This window comes from Saccoglossus kowalevskii, chromosome 16 (assembly GCF_978046115.1).
Source record: "Saccoglossus kowalevskii chromosome 16, keSacKowa6.1, whole genome shotgun sequence".
Taxonomy (NCBI): Eukaryota; Metazoa; Hemichordata; class Enteropneusta; family Harrimaniidae; genus Saccoglossus; species Saccoglossus kowalevskii.
Window position 1 is genome coordinate 16,894,583 of NC_140656.1, and position 25,220 is coordinate 16,919,802.

The following is a 25,220-nucleotide window of genomic DNA, read 5'->3' on the forward strand; positions in this document are numbered from 1 at the left end:
CACAAAACATCAAAGAAACCAGAGAGCTTTCAAGTTTAACTTGTTTATTCTGCCTTTTTCAGTTACACCAATGGCACTACTTTTTACATATCAATACACTCGGGTGATAAGGTGACAAATAATGCTATTACAAAAGTATGTTTTCTACCGCATGCAATAAAGTAGTCCCCAAAACATCACACTGTCATCTACTATTGTTTTTGATGAATTGGAACTTGATGGTCGTAATAACCATGTGGTTCATATTTGGTCATAAGCGTTATGTTTTACTATCCAGATCTGCCACATTGTGCTTGGATTGAGGACCACTACACGGCATGAGGAAGGAGACATCATAATGGGTTGGGTAGACCGGGAAAGCAGGAAAGGTTTACAGCAAGGATTGACGTGGTATCTTATAAGTATGGTATGGTGGAAGTCATGGAAAGACTATGTCTTTTATAAGGTATGGGCAAATCTATTCTAAAATACTATATGGACAGGCATCATTTGTTGTTGTATGGAGTGTGTCAAAAAACCTAATACTGCAGAAAGTTCTGGTTTTAGAAATAACATATTTATCCAGGTAAGCACCCCCCCCCCCCCATTTTTATACAATAAAGAAATTGAGGTCATGTCCAGCTTTAGCGTTATCTACAATGAAACCAATGCTGCAATCTTGTAACAACCCGTACCTGGGAGCGTGGTTGAAATCACGCTATTTTGGGTATATAGAATATTTGGTAGCAGCTTGCAAATCCATAACTGGGGCCAGTAATTTTGCAATGTCACGCCGAAGACTGTCAAATTTTTTACCATCTTTCATCACAGCTATTGTATTTCTGTCATGAAAACTATTCTTCTGTTGTTGGAGAAATAAATAAATTCTTTCTATTTCGAGCCCACCGCGATATCCATATAGTGAGACATTCCAACCGCCGACACTTGCTGACACTTATTATTATGAATAACTTAATTCTTATGTTTTTAAACAACAATATTGCAAAAAAAAATATTCATATTGCAGATGACGTCATCGAATCAAGTCATATCAGCACAAAGCAAAAGTAAATCACTTCCGCGGAAAACTACAAGCCAGACAGGACAAGCCTGGGGCACCGACCGCTCATTGAGCCAACCATCTTCACCGAGGGAAGCCAATTTCTCGAACAACTCCACCCCTTCAGGATCTCCCAAGAAAGCAGTAAATAGCTTCTCTCAAGATGTCCCTCCATATGGACGAAGTCCTGCACATACTGGCAAAAGAAATAGTCAGCCAAGTGTCACTATTCCAGTCGTACCTCAGAAACCCGGACCAATAGATAATACAACGTTGATTATGCCAGAAACTAGAAAGGTATGTGTTGATTTCTAATATTTACTGCAGTTAACCCTTTTCTGCAAACTACTTCTGTTCGAACCTTATCCTTAGTCTTTGAGAAAAGTCCCCCAGCATTATTCTGTTCACTTCAAAATTAATTCTGAAATCAGAAAAAATTACACAGATTGGTAAAACATTTCTAGAAAAGAATAAACAGCGTACTGATATTTCCTACAGTCATCACAAAGCATTACTTATGAAAAATGAAATAACACTATCTTTGAAGCATCATTTCATCTGCAGAAATTAGTTTTTTCGCTGATTCTTATTCAAAATTTGGAAAATAATGTATTCATGTTAAATTTGTGATACTGTTCAGGTGATGATGCTAACCAATGAAGGAGGTCGGTTGCGAAAAAACGCAACGTTAGTACGTGGCCGAGATTTTGAAATTCTTCCTGAACCTGTGTGGAAGGCGCTGTTGTCATGGTACGGTGGTTCTCCAGCATTGCCAAGAAATGTAAGTGTTTATTATGATGTACATGTAGTACTTTAAATCTGTATTTGAAGCCGCATCCCTAATAGAAGTCGCATCCATTCTTTTTGAGTAATTGAGAACCAAAAATTGACCATTTCTCATATGTATAGATGTTTTAATAGAATTCGCAATCCCTCTGTTGCACTGTACCATTTTAATAGAAGCCGTGGTTTCTAATACAGATTTTACAGTACTGTCTTAATCTGTCAAGTTGTAGTCATTGTAGTTTGATTGAGCCATTGGGATCATTGTATTCGTCTTTGTTGGTAGTTACATATCCTGGGAGGGGGGGTCGTCGTGTATATATATATTCAAAAACACAAACGTTCGCATATTATCATTAGTACGTGTACATGTACATGGTTGTTATCAGGACTCATAATGATGCCTCTTGCGATTCAATTCATTTACTGTAAAATACTTTATTTTAGCTGGAATTAATTTCCACTGAAAAGATTTTTTAAGTGTTTTGTGTGGAATTTATTTTCACTGATTTCTGATGAGTGTAATTACATGTAAAATATAAGAAAAAAGGTATATTCGCTGGATTTTATTTTCACTGAGTCATTCCTTCAGCGAAAATAGCGAAAATAAAGTATTTTACAGTATCAGTATTTACTTCAGAAGACTTTGCTTAATAATGAGGTACCGGTAGTCATTAAACAAAAAACTCTTCTTTTGTGATATTCACCATGTGCCTCACTCAGTGTTTCTCGTTGCTCACATTGATACTAGTATTGTAATCTACAAAAGTTAAGTCTTATAGTTCTGTGATATTCCATTTAAAATAATTTATTCTGGACCACAATTTGGATTTTTGAAGAAACATTGTTTCAAAAAAATGTTGGTAATTGGTAAAAAAAATGCTAGGACTGATAAATAACATGTAAACAATGGGGAAGTTGTTATTCCTTACTTATTATTCTATACCACCAGACATTTCAGGTACTGACCCTTATCAGTATCAGAATTGATCATGAAAGTTAGCAAACATAGAGAATAAATGAACGTGTCTGCATCATGTAGAATGACGTGAATTGTTTATTATTATTTAGAATTATTTAGTTCAGAGTTTGTTTTATTTTATTATTATCCACTTCACTGATATCTACAATATTTTGTATTCTAATTGACACAGGTGATTATCCCGTCCAATGGGGATCCCACCCCGGAATTAGAGCTTTACCCTCTCAGTGTTCGACTGTTGAGGCATCAAGCGAACCAGCCAAGGCAAAACACATGGAATGCCGTCAGCATGGGAATTGGTATGTATTACGATTTACTAATCCTAATGTTTGACACGATGCATAATTGAATTAGAAAAGGAAATTTGATTACACAATCAAGCAGGAAGCTGTAATGAACGCCAATGTTAGATGCATCGTAATTCATTGTGATTAGAATGTTATTTTTGGCAAATCAGACCTTCAAATACTTCAAAGAATAGTCTTCAAGACCCAAAAAATGACTTAAGATCAACAACGAATGAACATAAACTTCGAGTAATTTTACCATTTTTGAATTCGAGTGGTAGTCAATACTGGTGCCTACTCACTGACAGTAGCAGTGTCAATTGACTGACATAGGAAGCAGTCAATTGCCAAGCAAATCTTTTTCTCTCAGTTATGGTACTGTTTGATGCAGTTTCCCACATTGAATCAGTCTCACTCAATTTTTCATGTCTTTGCTTTCTAGTCGGTGGTTTTTCCTTTGGTGCAGGTTCCTACGTAGGTACGAGCTCACACACGAACAACACTCCCGCGCCTCCTAAACGCTATCTTGCATACGTCGCAGCGTTTAGTAAAATGCACACGATACAACAAGTGTATGATTTCCTATGCCAACGACTCAGGATACGAAACGAAGACATGCGACTATGGGACCTCAAGGATGAGGTGAGTGCAAATATTGTAGCTTTCACCCCTTTCCACAAATGGTTCATTCCATCTGCAGAATACTGTGTGTGACATTAGTTCAGCCAGAATTTATTTTTATAGAAAGAATTTTGAAAAATATTTCCACTTAGAGATGATAGCAAAAACTTCTATTTAAGAAATAACATTTTGTGAAATGTTAAATTTCCTGCCCTGCAAGATTTCAGTGTTTGAGAGTTAATTGCAAGACACAATTTCACAAAAAAAAGCGTAATCTTCATGTCTACAATATAACATGATTTAATCTGACTTGTACAATTCCTGTACATTTGTACAGACATTTTTTTGATATTTGCCGAGTAAACGCGAGATCAAAGTCAAGCTTGTGTTTTTTGTTGCCATATTTTCTTTGCAGTTGTATTCTCAATTCAGTTATGAACCCTTTTCAGGAGTCAGTATGAAAATATAATTAGTGTACAATAAAATAGGTCGTTCAAAAAACATAAACATCCAAAAAAATGATTGACAACATTCTGAAGCACAGAGTCGTTTGGCATTCGTATTTGATTTATATAATACAATGTAGCTGGAAATTCATAGTTGAAGGGTGTTAAAAAATTATTTATTTATTACAAATTTGTTTGTAGTGTATCAATGATGATACGTTGACAGTCCTATGGTTTATACAGAACCCCCCCTCCCACAACCACAGACACCCCCCACAGTCCTTAACCTCAGTAATTTTATGGCAACGCATTTCGGCTTTTTTGCAAACTAAGTGGCCATTGTGGGCTCCCCATGTTGTCATGGTAACCGAAAGAGGCCATTTTAAATTGACACCTTGTTAATTACTCATGGATTGAAACAAAACAACGCCTCAGATTGTTTTTGTTTTCTTCTCCTTGATAATGTTATTCCGTAGCGGTAAATTTGAATACAGTTTTTAAAAAAATGAAATGTTGTTTTGACCTCCTCCACCATGCGAAAGGATTTACTTTAATCACTGCTGTATTGCTACCTATGTCATACTGGTATTAGGAACTATTTTTAACCACTAACGCATATGCATATTGATAATAATTCCAGTGTGTTTGTCTTTCATTCCATTTTGTGATATCTTTAGCAAACTCTCGTCTTTTGTTGGAATTTCTGTTTAGAAACAGTGTATAATGTGAACTTATAAAAAAATTAGCAAGATGTCGAGTAAGAGCATTTTCAGACAATTACACGACAAGCTCTCACATATTCTAAATGATGATATGGACACTGATAGTGATGATGACGATGATGACGATAGCGAAGATGAAGAGGTAATAACGAATCTTTTTGTTGAATGTCAACATTAGTATCATGTTTGTTCACTCTTTTTTTTACGGTTGCTCTATTTTTATTTAATTTTTGTAGAATAACCCTGTCTTGTTGGAAGAAGAGAACCACACGTTGGAACATTTGTCAATTCAGGACAACCAGCAAGTTCTGATAGAAGGTAAGATTGACTTTCATCTGTGTGGATTACAATGTACCAAAGTCAAAATAAGACCAAGCATAATATTTAAAGCAAATTTTTTAACCCCCCCTGAACACCATACATTTTTTCCACCAAAATTTAGGTTCAAGATTTGGCATATATTTATGCATTTTTCTATAATTTTGTTGTTAATTTTGGATCAAAAGAGCAAAATTCGCCATGGGCTGCAGGTCTTACTCAAAATATTTGGGGGGAAAAAAATTGGAAAATATTATGCAGGTTTATTTTGTGACCTTGATGTTCAATGGGTTGCGAAAGTGACCACTAATGCATCACTGCTTGCATTTCTAAGTGATTATTTTGATTATCAACAGTTACATAAGAGGATTGTTCTAAATTTAACCACATTATTAAAATTAAACACATTAATGACCATGAAGAGATAATCAGTACCGTATGTCACATACAGTTTATAGCGTTGTCAACTGTTACCATAATTGCATTAATCATAACTGCTTCATTTTCGGGGACGTTGCCAACCATCTTCACTTTTACTATGCCTGGTTTGTTCGCTCCTAATTTGCGACTAAAATCGGAAACCAATTATGTTTCATCAAAATAAGCCAATAACAATAACACCTGCATTTCATAGTGGAAAATCTCGTACTTTTTTTCAAAACCACTGCCCTGGGAGTACCGAAATATAGCTTGTAACCCAGCAACCGCTTCAATTCCCTCAGCATTTCAAAATAAATTTACACAGTTTATCACATCTTTCAGTAGTGTAGTATTTTATTGAAAACTCTATATGCATCCCTGTGAGATGTCCACCCTAGCAGCAGTCGAGCATGCGTGCTTTTCATATCATAGTTGTTACTATATCTGTCCCAGTGAGGGGGATGATGATCCAGCAGCCATTGACGTCAAACATCTGACGTAGTATTAGATGTAAACAGTGTAGGAGTAATCATGTGATGCTAAATACTTTATGCTGAAGCTTTATTGACTATCTATTTACTTATTTCTGGTTTGGAAATTTCTGCATAGTTTGCAATCTGTCTATTTTTACATCAATTCTGTGTTGTCACATGATATATGCCAAAAATGCTTTGAATTTGGTGTTACCATGAGGTTGGCCAAATACTTTGAATTCAATGTTACTACTCGACATGCCTAATTAAAATTAAATACAAATTAAATACAGAATAAATATATACAAAATACCTTAAAGGCACATTTCATTTTCAAATTAAATACAGAATAGATATATACATTTATAATCAGGAAAATCGTAATTTGATTCTTGAGATGAAAAGTTGCTGTGATCAATCGCAAAATGTTGTCATAAAATTGCCCTTAAAATCACCAAATTACCGAAATGTATAGTGACAACATTGGAAGCTATAAAGTACTTTACATAAAAACATTTTTTCACAAGTCTGGCAAAATTATGAAATTTTGTAGTTATCAACTGTATTTTTACTGGGGTCCTTGGGATTAACATTTTCTTTCACTGCATACCTAGGGAGTCAAAATAACTTTCACTGGAACCCTGAGAGTCTAAATGGATTTCACTGGGGTTCTATTGAATTACAGTGACCTTTACTGGAATACTAGGGGGACACAGTGACTTTCATTGGGTTCCTAGGGAGACACTGAACTTTTACTGAGATTTTGGTGAGTCCTAGGGAGTCGCAGTGTCTTGCACTTTGGTTCTAGGGCAACGACATGACTTTCACTGGGGTACTAGGGAGTCACAGAGCCTCTTCACAAATAAACTTGTATTACAAGCACCTTTAAATTACCAAATCTTAAACATTCCTAGCAACAAAAATTTAAAGGTACAGTACCTCACAATTGCCATCTTATTATGACAAAAAACTTCAACTTTAATTATAAATTGCTTTCAGTTCGAAATAAAGACATGAGCTGGCCGGAAGAGATGTCCTCACTTGCTTTGAAGAATAAAACAGACAAGAAAAAGAATCAGGTTCCTACTGACAAGGGTGCTACTGGGCTGAGTAACCTTGGCAACACGTGTTTCATGAACTCTGCCCTGCAGTGTATTAGCAACACCAAACCGCTAACGAAGTATTTCAACGATAATATGCATCAGTACGAATTCAACAAGTGAGTTCACCTCAATATGTTCTAATTCAACTTGTTGAAATTATCTCAACTTGTCATGATGTAAAAACAGATTACCTCTTTATCAGTTGATTTTGGAGACTAGGGTCCTAGCATATAAAGCATATTTTCCCAACACTGGTTTGACTTTCATTTTAACGTTACTTTTTCCAGAACCAACCCCCTTGGAATGAAGGGTCATATAGCAAAAAGGTATGGCGATTTAGTTCAAGATTTGTGGAGTGGTACGTCAAAAAGTATAGCACCTCTTAAACTTAGGGTAAGTCTTTTTTTTTTTTGCAATGTTTTTGTTAAACTTACCCTCACCATCTGTATCAACTTATTGACCTTTGACTGTCACAGTGTAAGGCCTGGCCACAGAACTCACACTGGACAGGGGGTTCTTTCACTGCTAGTATGGGGTAGACAAGACAATAGTACTGGAAATGAAATACACATACACCAAAATATCGAGTTAAAGCTCCTGGTTTTAATACCTCTCAAAATAATTACAAGAAATAGGCACAGAAAAATACAATGAATAAAGTCACTAAAATAGGGGATTGCTTAGGGAAGTGTGCATTGGTGATAACTCACAGTTCCAGGATGTATTATTGGACGACAGTCAATGGCTTCTGCAACACAACAACGAAGTAATACAGGAGTCTTACTTGCAGAGGAACTAAGGTCAAATTTTGATGCCTACCACACAATAAATGGATCTACGTAACTTCATATTTTTCCACACTGTGGCAAATGTGAAATTTTTGTTAGAGAAGTGATTAGCAGTTTTATAAGACAAAAAAAAGATTCATTTTCAACAACTTTATGATTATAACAGTCGCAATTCACACAGTAAACAGTGTCATGTGTTCTGTTTTACCAGGAACCAGACTTTTTTCTTCTTAAGCAGCAAATGAAGCCAAAATTTATAATAAAACAATTTGACATTAAATATTCAACTGGTCATGATTTCATCCTAATGTTGTATCCTAAAAATCCATCTACTGTAAAATACTTTATTTTTAGCTGGAAATAATTTTCGCTGAAAAGACTTTTTGAGTGTTTTGTATGGAATTTAGTTTCACTGATTTTTGACAAATTGAATGTAAAATATAGGAAAAAAGATATTGGCTGGATTTTATTTTCACTGAATCATTCCTTCAGTGAAATAGCAAAAATAAAGTCTTTTACAGTATTTTTTAAAACTCAATATAACGATGTATTTTATTTTTTTCAGTGGACAATAGGGAAATATGCTCCTCGTTTTAACGGATTCCAACAACATGATTCACAAGAATTGCTAGCGTTCCTTCTAGACGGCTTACATGAAGATTTAAACAGGGTACAAAACAAACCTTATGTTGAGTTGAAGGACAGTGATGGCAGACCCGACGAAGAAGTCGCTGATGAGGTAAGAAACAAACAAGTGTTTACTACTCTTGTAAATGCTGACATTCTGTGGATATTTTAAAGAATACTCTATTTAGTATTTCTGTATAGTGAAGGTCAATGTGACCATGTTCTAGTCGATTAAGAATACCATCTATAAAACTGTTTTTTGTTTTTTTTTATGATAAAATTCATCAAAATTGGGCTTTTCTGCCATTTTGGAACCAAAATATGCATGGATGGATTCTACTTGGCACATACAAATGTACATTGATGCACATTGTTCTGTTTTTTGAATCTAATTCATAATGGCCAACTGACAGCCATATTGCATTTACAAATGATATTACAGAGCCATAATCTCTGACATGCCTTGACGGATTGGAATTAAACTTTACAATTACGATATACACCATGCCAAACATGTTAACATGCATTTATTTCAAGTTTTGATTCAAAATGGCCAAATCATTTCAGTTTTGTTTACTGTTTTCATGAATGACTTGTTGCTCTGTTAGTGTGTCTTAATAATCAAGTATATAATAATTCTAATAAAGATGAAATTCTAATAGAGCAAATACATTATATGGTTTGTATTTGTGATTGTCTGTAGTCAACATTATACTTAAATTCTTCTTGAAAACTATCAGCACTATTGCATCTGTTGGTGTTTATTTTGTTCATTTTGTGAGGATACTTTCCATAATACTAATGAATACTATGTTACTACTTAGACATATCTGATGGCAGTGTTTTAATATTGTTTTATTTCAGGCATGGGAAAACCATATGCTTAGAAATCGATCAGTTATTGTCGATTTATTTCACGGCCAGCTACGCTCGCTAGTCTGCTGCAAAGAGTGTGGTAACGAAAGTGTTCGTTTTGATCCATTTACATATCTGTCATTACCTTTACCTTTAGATAATTCCATGCACCTAGAAATTGTAGGTGAGTAATCAATCAACAAACTATCAACCACTTTGGTGAGGAGTAAGCTATGAAACAAACTTGTGGTTTGGTGGTCAATATGGTCTGTGGTTGTGTGTCTTGATAGCTTTGTCTTGTTTTAATATGGGAAAACGTGATTAGGATAAAAACAATGTTTACAATAATTTTCCTGATCGTCATTTGTGTAATTGTCATATAATTACTATGATACTTGCTTTTTCACAGCTGTGGGCTGCATATTAATGAAGTAATTAATACTCCTGTAAAATTTTTCATTTTCGCTTGGAATTAATTTTCGCTATTTTTGCTGAAAGAATGATTCAGTGAAAATAAAATTCAGCAAATATACTCTTTTTCCTTATATTTTACCTTCAACTCATCAGAAATCAGTGAAAATAATTCCATACAAATTAAACACCCAAAAAATCTTTTCAGCGAAAATTAATTCCATCTAAAATAAAGTATTCTACAGTATGATACTTTCCACTGCAGAGAGTTTCATATTAATAAAAGCATTTGCATAATACAGACGCCACTATGTTATTTGAATATGAATATAAATGAAGTACATAAACATTGCTGAGTGTTGCTGATGAATGAATTTGCATAATACATTTGTGGCTATGTGAATACTAATGTAGTAATTTGCATAATTATATTTCAGTTATTAGACTAGATGGTACAGTACCAATGAAGTATGGCTTGAGACTTAATATGGAAGACAAATATAAAGACTTAAAGCAGTATCTGAGTGAACTCTGTGACTTAACGCCACAACAGTTACTGCTGGTTGAAGTCTTTGGTGCAATGATAAGGGTAAATATCTTTGTGATATCAGGGGTTTTTCTAGAAAAAACACTGCAAGAGGGAGGAGCACTGCAATTCAGCAGCGCCACCAAGTGGGGGAGATAGGGTTCTCTCTACCAGGGTATGGAGTTTTTGATAATTCTAAGTTAAAATGGAGCATTCTATGGCTTCCTTGGTGCCAAAATTACTATCAGATCAGATGTTCCCTTGTTTAAAAAAAATCCCTGGATGTTGATTTCTTACTCCCTTAAGACTGTTATTGTTCTGTCACTCTTCCCTTACCCTGAGTTGATCTGTCCTCCATTTTGAGACCCTGGTTGGTTAATAAAGTTTTTTTTTTTTTTTACCTTTTGAATGCCATATTTTGTTCTGCTCTCTACATAGTCTTGATGAAACATTTTGCATTATACAGTTTGTTATAATTTTTGATTGATTGCAAGTTTTGATTAATATTTTATACCAAGTATGCAGGTTTTGAGAAAGGTGACAGAAATTGACTGCCTAATACTGTGGAATACTTTATTTTCGCTGGAATTAATTTTCGCTGAAAAGGCTTTTTGGACGTTTTGTATGGAATTTATTTTCACTGATTTTTGATGAGTTTAATGTGAAATATAGGAAAAAAGGTATATTCGCTGGATTTTATTTTCACGGAATCATCCCTTCAGCGAAAATAGCGAAAATAAATTCCAAGCGAAAATAAAGTATTCTACAGTAGTTAAAATTAAATTTGTCCTCCATAGTAAAATTGTCTTTCAAATATTATTAACCTACTTTGTCTACATTTCAGTTGTGTTAATAACTTCATTTAAGTGATAACTTTATTAACTAGGTAGGGACTTCCTTTAAATTTTCTGGCAAAATTTGAATAATGAGACTCAGGGAGAGGGGGTCTCAAATAAATTTGTGGCTGTAAAAATGTGACTTTATTCTTTGAGAGGCCGAGGGACAGTGACTTTTATAAAATTGTGATCTCATATTAAATTGTTCTTTGATCGTTGAAATCCTCGTAACTGGTAGCGGCAAATATTTGTCAATTACAGTATTGCGTCAAATCAACTCGTACTAACTGAAGTGTTTTGATTAATAATTACTTTACAGAGAAATAGTATGAAAATAGTGATAGTCATGGCAACGAATGTTCTGTTGTCACAGTGATGCTGTGTATTTATTTGACTTCTTTATGTTTATGCCTTTTACAGAGTCTACCTTCTGATGGTCAAAAAGTTCGGACAGCACTGGGAGGGTATCTTTATGCTTACGAAATTCCACCGCCTCCCCAGCTGACGATGTCAACGCATCCAAAGATAATTTCATCTGAAACCACAGGTACCTGTGTTTGCCTGCTTTTTAGCTCTGCTGTCGACTTTGTCGAGCGGAGCTTATCATATGAGTGATTGTCCGTCGTCGTCCGTGTCAATGTTTTACTTCTTTGACATCTTTTTGAAAACTATAAGCCTGAATGCTTTGATACTTGGTGTATATGTACCTTGGGTAGACCTCTCTCAGATTTGTTCATTTTGTAATGATATCTTCAGTTCTCTAACTTTGGTGAATATTTTTGTCATTTTTAGTAAAAAGTGATATTTTCGACTTCTTGTTAAAAACCGCAAGTCCAATTGCTTTGATATTACATATATAGGTACTACATGTGGACCTCTCAGATTTGTTCATTTTGTGATGATATCTTCAATTCTCTAATTTTGGTGAATATTTTTGTCATTTTTAGTAAAAAGTGATATTTTCGACTTCTTGTTAAAAACCGCAAGTCCAATTGCTTTGATATTACATATATAGGTACTACATGTGGACCTCTCTCAGATTTGTTCATTTTGTAATGATATCTTCAGTTCTCTAACTTTGGTGAATATTTTTGTCATTTTTAGTAAAAAGTGATATTTTCGACTTCTTGTTAAAAACTACAAGTCCAATTGCTTTGATATTACATATATAGGTACTACATGTGGACCACTCTGAGATTTGTTCATTTCATGATGATATTTTCAATTCTCTAATTTTGATGAATATTTTTGTCATTTTTGGTAAAAAGTGATATTTTCGACTTCTTGTTGAAAATCGCAAGTCTGATTGTTTTTATATTACATATATAGGTCCTACATGTAATACTTTCAGATTTGATAATTTTGTGGTGATATCTTCAATTATGTAATTTTGATGAAAGTTTTTGTCATTTTTGGTGAAAAGTGATATTTTTAAATTCTTGTTGAAAACAGCAAGTCCCATTGCTTTGATACTATACATATTGTTCATTTTCTAATGATATCTTCTGTTCTTTCATTGAAATGTGCATTGCTAACAGCAGAGCTATCTCAGCTGTCAGGCTGCTTGTACTTGTCTTGTATTGATTATAAATAATTTTTCAGACAACAACAACAAATCAGACAAAATAGCTAGTTTCTAATCAGTCATTGCATTTGTTTTAAATCCCAGTGTTAAGTAACTCCAGCCAAAAGCCTCATGTGGAACCTCTCACCCCAGTGAATGGTTTAACACCTCCTGAGATAGATGCTGAAGACCTCAATTATGCGGCAAAGACGAGCAGTCTGCATAGAACGCAGAAGGTCAATGGCGGTATTGTCACCACGGGTAGTACAGACACCAAAGTACCTAACACTACTAGTAGTAGTAGCAATGGTGGACTCCATACCACGCCATACCTTGGTAATGCATTTGATGGATTCGTTATAGCTATGCACAGAAAAATGGTGAGTCTCCTTTTCCAAGTTGGCGTCTTTCAGTATGCCAGCTTTTTATTGACGAAATTCTTCACAAAAAGTGATCGTTATTGTAAGAATGGTTTCCCTTTTGCATGATTGCAATTTTAATTTATTTGACTTCATTACGATCTCCACGTCTCATGAGATCGTAATAATGAATAGCGTTTGTTACGATTACCGAATCTTACTGTAAATAGAACTGATGTAATCATTCGTTGTTGTTCATTATATGCAGCAGATCAAGCCTAAACAACTTGTGCTGATGATAAAGAACTTGTAAATCTCTGAGTATTTGGCTATGTTTTTCAATAGTTAGAAATATGTCTGTTGTTACTCCAGTTTTTGTTTACTTTATTGCCAAATTTGTGAGTTACACTATTCAAAGGTGCCATTGTCATCTACTGTACATGGTGGTCACTGGACAGTCTGATCTGTTTAAGCTGCAGTAGATCGCCGTAGCGTGTTGTTGTTTACAAATAAGCATCTACGTCTAAGCACAGTCCCTCCACAAGAGGGACTGTGCTTAGACGTAGATGCTCCACAAGAGGGACTGTGGTCTAAGATATAATCTCTCCGTCATTGGCTGAATCGCTGATTAATGTGTACAGTTCAAAATAGTCATTTTGACTGATCGGAGTCTGTGTTGGGTAATTGAACGTAGTGAATCTTTGCATTTTAGTGTTTGTTGTTAATCATTGTTAAGGACTCAATTAACCCCTTCACTTTAAATTTCATTAATGTTTTATCCTTTGATCACAAAATTCTACTTTTGTCACCTCTCAAAGCAAAAATCAAAATTTTTTGTCAGGTTTTATTGTTTTTGGAAGTTGTTCTTGTGCTTGGATCATTTTCAGACACTTTTTTTACTAGTAATAGTTTCAACACAATTTTGATTGTAAAATTCAGCACTAGCCAAATTTTGTACTGATGTATGTAAAATGCATGTAAGTGTCTTGGTCAAAGGGCGCCCTCAGTGGTGAGTTTTCAATATTAACAGGAATGGGCTAATTCGACTTTGTTTATAATTATAGATGCGAATGGACGTCTACTTTTTATCATCACAAAAGACACGACCAAGCCTTTTCGGGACTCCACTTATTCTACCATGCACCGTCGCCACCAGACAGTCCGATCTCTATAAAGCTGTGTGGACCCAAGTATCCAGGCTTGTCAGTCCACTACCCCCATCAGAGAATGGCGCAAGTGCCAAGAACCATGCACAAGACTGGTGAGTGGGTTATTCCAATCATTATTAAGGGTGGATTGAAATGCTACAATTTCAGGATGAGGCAGACGCAGCATTTTTTCTGTCATACATATTAAATTTCAGTGTATTACCGGTAGATTTTTTGACAAGACTTTGGATGTATGTCTATATACAACAGTAATCGATAGTGAGTCCTTGTAATCTACAGCTTGATAAAGAAAATGATAGCAGTAAAGAATAAACAAATACTGTAATTTTAGTTGAAATACATTGATATGTTTTTACAATAATTCTTCCGTTAATTTGACATTGACAGTTAATTGGGTTGTTGAGTTATTAAAGTAGGTTTTATATTTTTAACAAAATCCAATGATAGCACTCGTAAAATAATCCGGCTTATTGAAGTGTTACATGTATGACGTTGAATAACCTCATCATATACATGTAGGTCGAGATGACCTTGAGTAGTTGTCGCACTAAAGAAAACAACAAATGCAATATTTTATGTATTAAATATGCGCATAATAAATAATGGACATTTCTCTCGGAGGTGATTGAATTGATATTGGAAGAAAAATTGAAATAATATTTTTTTGAGTGATTGAACCATAAGTGTTGGTTTTTATGATCCACATGTATGAATGACCACATAGTCTAGGTCGAGGTGACCTTGAGCAGATGTCACAGTTATTTATATCATGTCTGTGGAATCTTTGTATTACATTATTTATGTGTTTTGTTTACAGTGATGATAGCCTGGGTTATGAATATCCGTTTGTACTTAAAGCTGTACAACGAGATGGAATTACATGCGCATGGTGTCCGTGGTATCGGTGAGTTTCCAACATGCTATCCATTACATATGTTACCTTTGTCCTGATTATTTGCTTTTTATTGTTTCACTTGTTTACTGAAATACTTTACTGCTTTCGTAGAATGATACATTATGGTGCATTTTTTTTATAATTTTAATTTTATTACTGTTGGTTGATCAACTTGACATTATCTGAATTTTTTTCTGAATTTCCTTCTGAGAATATATTGGTGGCTTTGTGGCCAGGCATAGTTTGTTAATTCCACAGCATGGGTATTTTATACCACGAGGATAAAAATAAACACAGGAATTCATCAGCATTCATAGACTGGATAAAATATTTAACCTTCCCTGGGAAATTCTGCATGCTTTTTCACCACTGAAATTGTTTGCGATTTGATTATTTTTAAGTTTTTGTAAGAACCAGATTTCACAAAAGTCACTGCGATTCAATGTTACTACAGTACCAATGAAATATTGATTGACAGACGCATGTCACCGATCTAGAATAGTCGTTTGTACTTTTGTGCAAGTAACATCTTTGCAGAAACTAAAATTAATTTGTTAGATTACTGGTATACCTGAGATAGGGGACTGTGGTTTTACAGTTTAAAAACATTTTGCAATCTGCTCAGACTCAGTAATGTATTATATATGTCGCATGATTAAAAAATTGTAAACTCACTCCATGTGAGATCTCATCAGAGGCTGGAAGTTAGCATCTCTTCTGATATATTGTACAGTTTTATTATTTCTTTTCTTTACTTTTCTTGAAATTTACAAACAGTTGTCTCTCGCGAGATTAAATCGGTGTATTAAATATGTGTGTATGTACATATATCTGTAGAAATAAAATTGTTATGTGTCCCCAATTGTTGATTTGAATGAGTTTGTCATAAGGCTTACTGGACTGAAATGTGATGCAGTGATAATCATGTTTATTGTTTTATTTTGTCTGTTTATAATTATGTTATGCTTGTGCTCTTCTTTAGGTTTTGTCGAGGTTGTAAAATTGATTGTGTTGACGATGACTTTGCAGTCGGCAGTGCATATATTGCGATAGACTGGGACCCGACAGCGCTGCATCTCAGATATCAGTCATCGCAGGAAAGAGTACGTATCCCATTGTTAATTCGTTTCATAGATGCTTTGGATAGCGTGAAAGCCTGACTAATGACTTGTGTTTATTTGATGAAATAAAACAAAATTGTTTTTGATGTAGAATGCATAGTTGATAAAGTTTTCATAAAAAAAGGATACAGTATTTTTAGCTAACACTAACAAGTGGTTACACTGACATTGGATTATTTGTGAAAAGCAAGAACATTTTATTGTGAACAAACTGTGTTACTGTAAAGTACTTTATTTTAGCTGGAATTAATTTTCGCTGAAAAGACATTTTGGGAGTTTTGTATGAAATTTATTTTCAGTGATTTCTGACGTGTTGAATGTAAAATATAGAAAAAAAAGGTATATTCGCTGGAATTTTATTTTCACTGAATCATTCCTTCAGCGAAAATGAATTCGAAGCGAAATTAATGTAATTTACAGTAGTTTATATGATGTCTGCTCTGCTATGCCATGACCTGCGCAGGCAGATAGTCTAATTATAATTAAGCTCTTATACGTGCACCTTTTACAGGTGGTTGCGGACCATGACAGCGTAGAAGTGAGTCGAAAGCTCCAGACAGAACCGATAGACTTAGATACGTGTCTGAAAGCCTTTACCAAAGAGGAAGAACTCGGTGAAGATGAACTGTGGTTCTGCTCTAAGTGCAAAGAACATCGACAGGCCACCAAGAAATTAGCACTTTGGAGGCTTCCTCCCATACTGGTGAGTTTGTGGATGAAATGATGTACTTACAAAGATGCGATTAATATACATAGCTTGTCGTGTGTAGAATATGTAAAAATAAATGGTAACAGATACTAATAAATAAACAAGATTTACTAAAATGATAATCAGTAAGTTTTGTTGATCCAAAGAGAAAAATTCTTGATTTACTGTTTTTATTATTTTATAGTAACACAAAATCCTAAACCTGATGTCGGCTTAAAGGACGGTAGTCGTCACGCCACGCATGCGCGAGATATATGGGTCTCATATAAACAAAGATGGCGACTTTGACTCTTGTGCAGATCAACGAGTACAAATTGAGATGTTACGAAGCTTTAATTAGATATTTTTTAGGTGAAGGTATCGAAGGAGTCACTGGCGGTAATTAGTGCTAGTCGCGCCCAGGTCAAAACTCGCATTTGTGATTTTCATTAGAAGAGCGCATTGGATTGTGGGAAAATTAATGTTTATCAACACAAATGTTGCACCGCAGCTAAGTTTGGACTCGATATATGCGTGATGCGAGATCATTAATGCATTATGGGTAAAAATCACTTTTTATGTATAATTAGCGGTGTGCCCTCCATTAACACAAATTGTGTGAGCGTGAATGTATCAATCACGATCAGAAAAATCTTTTCACTAACACAGCAATTGCGGACCATGAAAGTGACGTAGATTCATCATTCATTTTTAGATATTGTTGACACCATGCCTTGGCTCTCAATTCCTTTTTAAAATATTGCTCTTTAACTTGTTGGTGAAAGACGTCTTGTTTTCTCACCTTTTGCCACACACACAATCCATCAACGATCTTTTGCCTCACAGCAGCTGCAGTGAGAAAAAGATTGTCATCAACAACAACGCATTCTTTTGTAGATATTTTTGATAGCATGCCAGGTCTGGGAAGAACAAAATGGTGTTCTAAAAAAAATGCTGTTGCGATAAAAACAATGTGTGCACAGCAGGATAATATGCACTCATTTACACAAATACACAGAAATATTATATTCATGGTGTCCTTACCTAAACAGCTGTATGTATTTTTGAATGTACCTTCTCTATTTGTGTCTTCAGTATTGTTTATTATTATACATCTGTCATTGTCATGCCATAAGTTACAGTGTGCCGTATATTTGTGGTATTGCACTGGATATTTTCATCCTACCATATTAGAAAATGCAAATTTGAAACTACGGTCTTCATGCATACTTTGCGATATCCTCGTAATAACCTCATATTACTGCATGTGTAAAGTACCAAGATATGTGACCATACATTGTATATGTGTGGTCAAAGGTCACACATTCTGGTACTTCACGAATTTACACATGTTTTTTTTTATAACTATTTGTAGATTATTCAAATGAAAAGATTCCAATATGTGAATGGACGATGGGTGAAGTCGCAGAAGATTGTCAAATTTCCCAAGAGAAAATTCGATCCAAGTCGTTTTATAGCTAAAAATGCCCCAACTGATCTTACAATACCCTCATGCAAGAACACACCAATCATGAAGCAGCCAGTGCCGAACGGAATCGCAGTGCAGACGGTAGATGATGAACTGTCTGAATCGAATAAAGTGAACTCTGAAACCAACACAAGCAGTTTGTCAGCTGTCAAAATCGATAATACGAAAGGTAGCGCTGAAAATGTCAAGAACAAACTGTGCAAAGATTCACCAAAGACGAAGCGGATACGAAAAAATTCCATCAGTCCTTTGCCAACAAGGAAACACAACTCTGTGAGCCCGCTCCCACCGAAAAAGAGTAGCAGGGACAGTCTGGAAGTTGTAAATGGGCGGGGCAGCACTGCAAGCAACATTAGCCAACAATCAAACGGAAGCAGTACTTTGAGTACAAATTCCCTAAATTCTGAAAAAACAGACAATACATCAGACAGTAAGACATTGAGTCCTACGGCGTCCCACCCTCTGGACAGTTCATTGTTGCCAGTTGCAGCTGGTAATACTGATATTGAAGATCTCAGTAAACCTATTTACAACCTGTATTCTCTGTCTGTAAGTATCGGGCTTATTATTTCTCTGCTCTTTCCTTATTACCGACAGTGCAGCAGTCAAATGATGAGAAAGGCTACTCAGTACAGTTTCGTAAATGTCTTTGGATATTTTTTTCATATTTTACTGTTCTACAAAGTCATATGTGGGGGACGATACGTTGCGATTATACAAACTAACGACAAATTAGTATGCAAAATTATCTGTTACACAAGCAGCACCAATCACCACAGTAGAAAGATTTGTAATAAACTCAGGATTTATTTACTAACAGAAAGCCTGCTGGCAATCTGGAGACTTACAACGTGATATAACACAAATTGTAAGAATGACACAGAACTTACAGTATGCCCTTGATATACATTGAAAATTAGTGGGGAAGCTTCTAATTGGATGAATATAAAAATTAAAACAAAAGAACACACTGCCATGGTTTCTACCACGTTCGCACTCGTGTCGTCGTCTCACATCAGAATCCATATTTTGAAACAATGTATAAGTCAGAAATTTTGGATCAAATTTTATAGTGATATTTTATTACTTCATGCAGATTACAATGTTAAGTTTCGTCGGTGTTAATACTTTGAACTTTACAAGGAAAAAAGTAAAACCTTTCTTGGCAAATTTTTAAAACATAAAATAATGAAACAATGTGTCTTGAAGTATATTTTTGAAAAATAAAAAAATGCTTTTAGGGAAGTATTTGTAAAGATACAGCTGTTTTTTAGTAATTCGCACTCTGCTGCTGATACAATATTTATAGAATATTTTCTTATCCACGTTCAGGAAACTGTATTGAACAACCTTAAAGATGGACAATATACTGTAAAATACTTTTATTTAGCTGGAATTAATTTCCGCTGAAAAGACTTTTTGTATGGAAATTATTTTCACTAATTTCTGATGTGTTGTATGTAAAATATAAGAAAAAAAGGTATATTCGCTGGATTTTATTTTCACTCAATCATTCCTTCAGCGAAAATAGCAAAAATAAAATATTTTACAGTACCGATATATAAATGCAGAAAAATGTAACCTAATTGTATTCTTAACTTGAAACTTTTATTTATTTTTACAGTGCCATACTGGAATCCTTGGTGGTGGGCATTATGTCGCTTATGCTATCAACCCAAATGACAACTGGTATATTTACAATGACAGTACCTGCAAAGTGAGTAATATGTTACACTGTCTCCCATTGGCTGTTTACAGTTTACATAACATCTGGAATTAACCAATCACAAGTCAATTTGCATTCTAAGCATTATCACAAAAATTGTGGCAATAAACTGTAAATTGTTAGAAAACACAGTTTCTTGACATACCTAACAGCACATCTTTGATTTCTCACACACTGTGTTTATTTTTCCCAGGAAATTAAGGAAGAACTAATCGATACAGACAATGCTTACATGCTGTTCTATGAAAGACAGGGACTAAATTACTCTGATTTCCTTCCTGATGTCTCCGACAAAGAACCAGATACGAGCAGTATTGATGACGAGTTTGAATCAGATTTTAAGAAAGTTTGCAATATTCAGTAAATGGTTTATCGGCAATGTGGTGGCTCACTCATGTCAGTGAAGATGTCACCTACGTGATTCTGATTAGCGACAGCATAATTGACACTTCTGTTTCTATTTTTTACCAGCCTTTTCATGGCTAGTTGTGTACAGAAAGGGAATTCTCAGAATTGTATTCATATCACTGATTTTCTCACGAGGGCGTAGAGAAATATTCTTACATGTAAATTAACTATGTTCCCAATTGGCATATTTATCTGCGTGAGTGTGATCGACAAATTGGAATTGATGTAATGCACTTCAATCAAGTCCTATGCCATGTATCATTCTTAGCATTGCCAGATTTGAAATGCTTCATTATTGTGACTGGATTCTCAATTAGCTAGTCAATGTGACTTGGATTTTGGTTTGCAAGTCTTAACTGGTGTACATATGTTCTCACACTGTATTGTAAAAGAGCTTATTTACATATATGCAAATTGTTAACCTGGAATGCTGTTTCTAACATTTATTTTCATCACCAGCATTCTTCAATATCTTTTATATAGTATACAATATTGTCATTGATTGGCTATCCAAACTTTGCATTGCTTGTTTATTGGGTTTGGCAACCAATCAAAACCTCTCTTATATAATTGCAATATCTGTTTTTCCATGAGTTATGCTTACAGGCAGAAAAGACTATTTCTTCTGTTTGGTTTTGAAATTATCGAACAAACAAATGACTAGAATACTGAGAATTTGATAAGAACAATAAAACTTGTGTTTTCACAGAGTTAAAATTCCATGAAAAAGTTAAGATTACCAGCCCTGATATTTAATAAGTGAGTCCTGGATGAAACAATGTATGTTGTGTCCTGTGCTGCGATTGCACAATGCTAGTAAAACCCAGATGTTCATTTTGCATATGTCATGATGAGCCCCCTAAGTGTCTGTGAATAAGTGAGTTACAAATGTATTCTGACCACAGGAAGTATGTATTGACTAGTATTTGGTAGAGGCGATGGGGAAGAAAAATAGTCTTCTTTTAATGAAGTACAATTTTTCTGCTTGGATTTTAAGAGCAGATTTACAGATAATGTTTAAAAAACTTTTTCTTTAAAGTACAACAATTTACAGCGGGAACAATATTTTAATTTCTGACTTTTTTTTTAATTTTGTTTTATATTACTCCCCCATCCCTAATGTTTTGAATTATGTAAATAGTCACTAAGGAAACGACCATACAAATCACTAAAATTGTGCAAATCTGTTCTTTAATTCTCATAAGATTGGGTTCTTTTGTGAGTGAAAATCCTTTGACTTTGGGTGCCAATAAAACCTTTCTCTCTCAGGAAACTATCCAAGTATCATGATGTATCCCTACATGCTGTGAAATGTGCACTCAATGTTCTGGAAATCGTCTATGCATGTTACTATTTATCTGAAACTGAGCTGAATGCCACTATTGAATGTCACTAAGCTCCCATGTTTGAGTTAGTATATTCATCTTTCTGCAGGCCCTGGGTCTCTGTATGAGTACCACCACTCTTGCAGCATCCCAGGAACTGTAGCTCTATTTATCTGAAGATCCATGGACTCTGTCTAGGTATCACCACACTTCCAATGACCACTATGTTGAAAGCTACTGCCTACAAAATGTAATAGGGTCTCTGTACGAGTGCCTCTACTTGTCTAATGCCTCTTGGACTGATGAAAGCAATTCCTATCATAATGTCTCAGTGTTTGTGTATGGGTACCAGTTTCCCAATGCCTCAGCATCTCTATATGATTGCCTCTACTTGTCTGAAGTCCAAGGGACTATGTTGAAAGCCAATACTATCAAAGTATCCTAGGGTATGTTTATGGGTTCAGAAGCCCCAGGTACTATGATGAGTGCAACTACTATCACAATGTCCAAGGATGTTTGTATGGATGGCACTAGTTTTCCAAGTTTCTAGAAACAATGTGCGGGTTGTCTACTTGTCTGAAGCCTGTTGAAAGCCACCACTATCACAATTTGCTAGGGTATGTGTAGAGTTGTCTCTACTTATCAGTTAAGTCACTACTATTCAAATGTCCCAGGGTATATGTGTGAATATATCTACTTATCCAAAGCTTGGAATACTGCAACACATTGTGTTGAATGCCACTACTCATTGGATACTTCCCAAGATGCTTTGTGACTGAAACGTCATAGTTAGTGTAAAGCCTTTTATTTTCTGCGGACCCCAGAATTATGGTAAGAACAGATTGCATTAAACTTAAGTAATCTTTAAGCGCCTTTTTCAAAAAGGAATCTAGATTTTACCCTCAGAATTCTTTTAGTATATTGCTCTGAAACATCTTGATGGTGTGAGTGGAATACCAAGCTGTAGCCTGGAATGGCTAATTAGCTGAGGCTTGAGGGGGTCATTGGGTTAAATTGCACATTCCCTTAAAAAAAACTATTAAAAGCCGAATTATTTTCATGAATGATGCATTAAAACAAGATTACCATGGTTGTCAACTGTACATGTTTTAATATTCAAGATTTATTTACTGAATGTGCAAAAATATCACGTTCATTATTGGTTTCATCTGTCAGCTTTCTAGAATGTTTTAATTTTACTATGTCAACAATCTGAATCAGAATAATGTCCAGAACATTTTGTATTAAGATGTTTGTTGATATAAATGACCATTGAGGTGCAGGTGTTATGTATGGGAAATAACACAAAGCATGTATATGTAATCAATATACAGAAAGAATACTTTTGTATTGAGTATTATCAAGAGTGTGAGAAAACAGCAACCATATATAAAGTGCAATGTATTTAAGCTGGATATTAAAATCGGAATAATGACTTTGAGTTGCTAAGAACATTGTTTTTTTTTAAGAGTGAGGTCAATTGTGATTACGTTTTGTGATTTTTTTTCTAATTTGTATAAATTTGTACAGTGTGATTACTATTTTTAATTCCATTTACCACGACAATGTAAATACTATAACCAGCGTGAAGTTTTGGTTCAGTTATCTTTTTTTTTTTGGTGTTTAGTAGAGAATTTCTTTGTGAACACAAGATTCAGCATGATCATTCATTCACCAGATGGGACAAATGATGTATTGTCAATTGTGTCTTCAGAATATTATGTACACACTTGTAATTTGGTGAGAGAATGAATAAAATACGTGATGTTTTGTGAAATGTGGAAATCAAATTTTGTTATTGTCAATGATTCATTTTTTCACTGAAATGTTGCCTTGCAATTTTCCAAATGTTACCTACCACCACATCATCATAGTGCCCTCTGAATGCTATATAGCAACTGTCTGAATGTTCTCTTCTCAGCACATGAATGCTATCTAGCCATCATCTGAATGTTCTCTTGTCACCACATGAATGTTATCTAGCCATCATCTGAATGTTCTCTTGTCACCACATGAATGATATCTAGCCATCATCTGAATGTTCTTTTCTCAGCACATGAATGATATCTAGCCATCATTTGAATGTTCTCTTCTCAGCACATGAATGGTATAAGCCATCATCTGAATGTTCTCTTGTCACCACATGAATGCTATCTAGCCATCAACTGAATGCTATCTTGTCAGCACATGAATGCTATCTAGTCATCATCTGAATGTTCTCTTGTCACCACATGAATGCTATCTAGCCATCAACTGAATGCTATCTTGTCAGCACATGAATGCTATCTAGTCATAATCTGAATGTTATGTAGTCACCACATGAATGCTACCAGCCATCATCTGAATGTTCTCTTGTCAGCACCTGAATGCTATCTAGTCATAATCTGAATGTTATCTTGTCAGCACATGAATGCTATCTAGTCATTATCTGAATGCTATCTTGTCACCACGTGCATGCTATCTAGTCATCAACTGAATGTTCTCTTGTCACCATCTGAATCATATCTAGTCATCAACTGAATGTTATCTTCTCAGCACATGAATGCTATCTAGCCATCATCTGAATGTTCTCTTGTCACCACCTGAATGCTATCTAGCCATCATCTGAATGTTCCCTTGTCACCACATAAATGCTATCTAGCCATCATCTGAATGTTCTCTTCTCAGCACATGAATGCTATCTAGCCATCATCTGAATGTTCTCTTGTCACCACATGAATGCTATCTACCCATCATCTGAATGTTCTCTTGTCACCACATGAATGCTATCTAGCCATCATCTGAATGTTCTCTTGTCACCACATGAATGATATCTAGCCATCATCTGAATGTTCTCTTCTCAGCACATGAATGATATCTAGCCATCATCTGAATGTTCTCTTCTCAGCACATGAATGGTATAAGCCATCATCTGAATGTTCTCTTGTCACCACATGAATGCTATCTAGCCATCAACTGAATTCTATCTTGTCAGCACATGAATGCTATCTAGTCATCATCTGAATGTTCTCTTGTCACCACATGAATGATATCTAGCCATCATCTGAATGTTCTCTTCTCAGCACATGAATGATATCTAGCCATCATCTGAATGTTCTCTTCTCAGCACATGAATGGTATAAGCCATCATCTGAATGTTCTCTTGTCACCACATGAATGCTATCTAGCCATCAACTGAATTCTATCTTGTCAGCACATGAATGCTATCTAGTCATCATATGAATGTTTTCTTGTCACCA

The 25,220-nt window shown here is 35.0% G+C and overlaps 1 protein-coding gene across 1 annotated transcript in view; it reads left to right on the plus strand.

The window, feature by feature from the left end:
• Nucleotides 1–23,771, plus strand: part of LOC100370044 (ubiquitin carboxyl-terminal hydrolase 32-like) — a 56,904-nt gene extending 33,133 nt beyond the window's left edge. Inside the window, exons 10-29 of the mRNA XM_006811162.3 lie at nucleotides 278–445; nucleotides 1,007–1,336; nucleotides 1,680–1,820; nucleotides 2,977–3,103; nucleotides 3,534–3,733; nucleotides 5,117–5,198; nucleotides 7,091–7,310; nucleotides 7,482–7,587; nucleotides 8,548–8,721; nucleotides 9,474–9,648; nucleotides 10,313–10,464; nucleotides 11,658–11,784; nucleotides 12,907–13,181; nucleotides 14,225–14,421; nucleotides 15,147–15,233; nucleotides 16,207–16,327; nucleotides 16,857–17,048; nucleotides 18,409–19,071; nucleotides 20,147–20,239; nucleotides 20,442–23,771. Of these exons, the coding sequence (XP_006811225.2) occupies nucleotides 278–445; nucleotides 1,007–1,336; nucleotides 1,680–1,820; nucleotides 2,977–3,103; nucleotides 3,534–3,733; nucleotides 5,117–5,198; nucleotides 7,091–7,310; nucleotides 7,482–7,587; nucleotides 8,548–8,721; nucleotides 9,474–9,648; nucleotides 10,313–10,464; nucleotides 11,658–11,784; nucleotides 12,907–13,181; nucleotides 14,225–14,421; nucleotides 15,147–15,233; nucleotides 16,207–16,327; nucleotides 16,857–17,048; nucleotides 18,409–19,071; nucleotides 20,147–20,239; nucleotides 20,442–20,612 (3,801 nt within the window). The 3' untranslated portion in view covers nucleotides 20,613–23,771. The remainder of the gene's footprint in view (nucleotides 1–277; nucleotides 446–1,006; nucleotides 1,337–1,679; nucleotides 1,821–2,976; nucleotides 3,104–3,533; nucleotides 3,734–5,116; nucleotides 5,199–7,090; nucleotides 7,311–7,481; nucleotides 7,588–8,547; nucleotides 8,722–9,473; nucleotides 9,649–10,312; nucleotides 10,465–11,657; nucleotides 11,785–12,906; nucleotides 13,182–14,224; nucleotides 14,422–15,146; nucleotides 15,234–16,206; nucleotides 16,328–16,856; nucleotides 17,049–18,408; nucleotides 19,072–20,146; nucleotides 20,240–20,441) is intronic.
• Nucleotides 23,772–25,220: the final 1,449 nt, after the last annotated feature.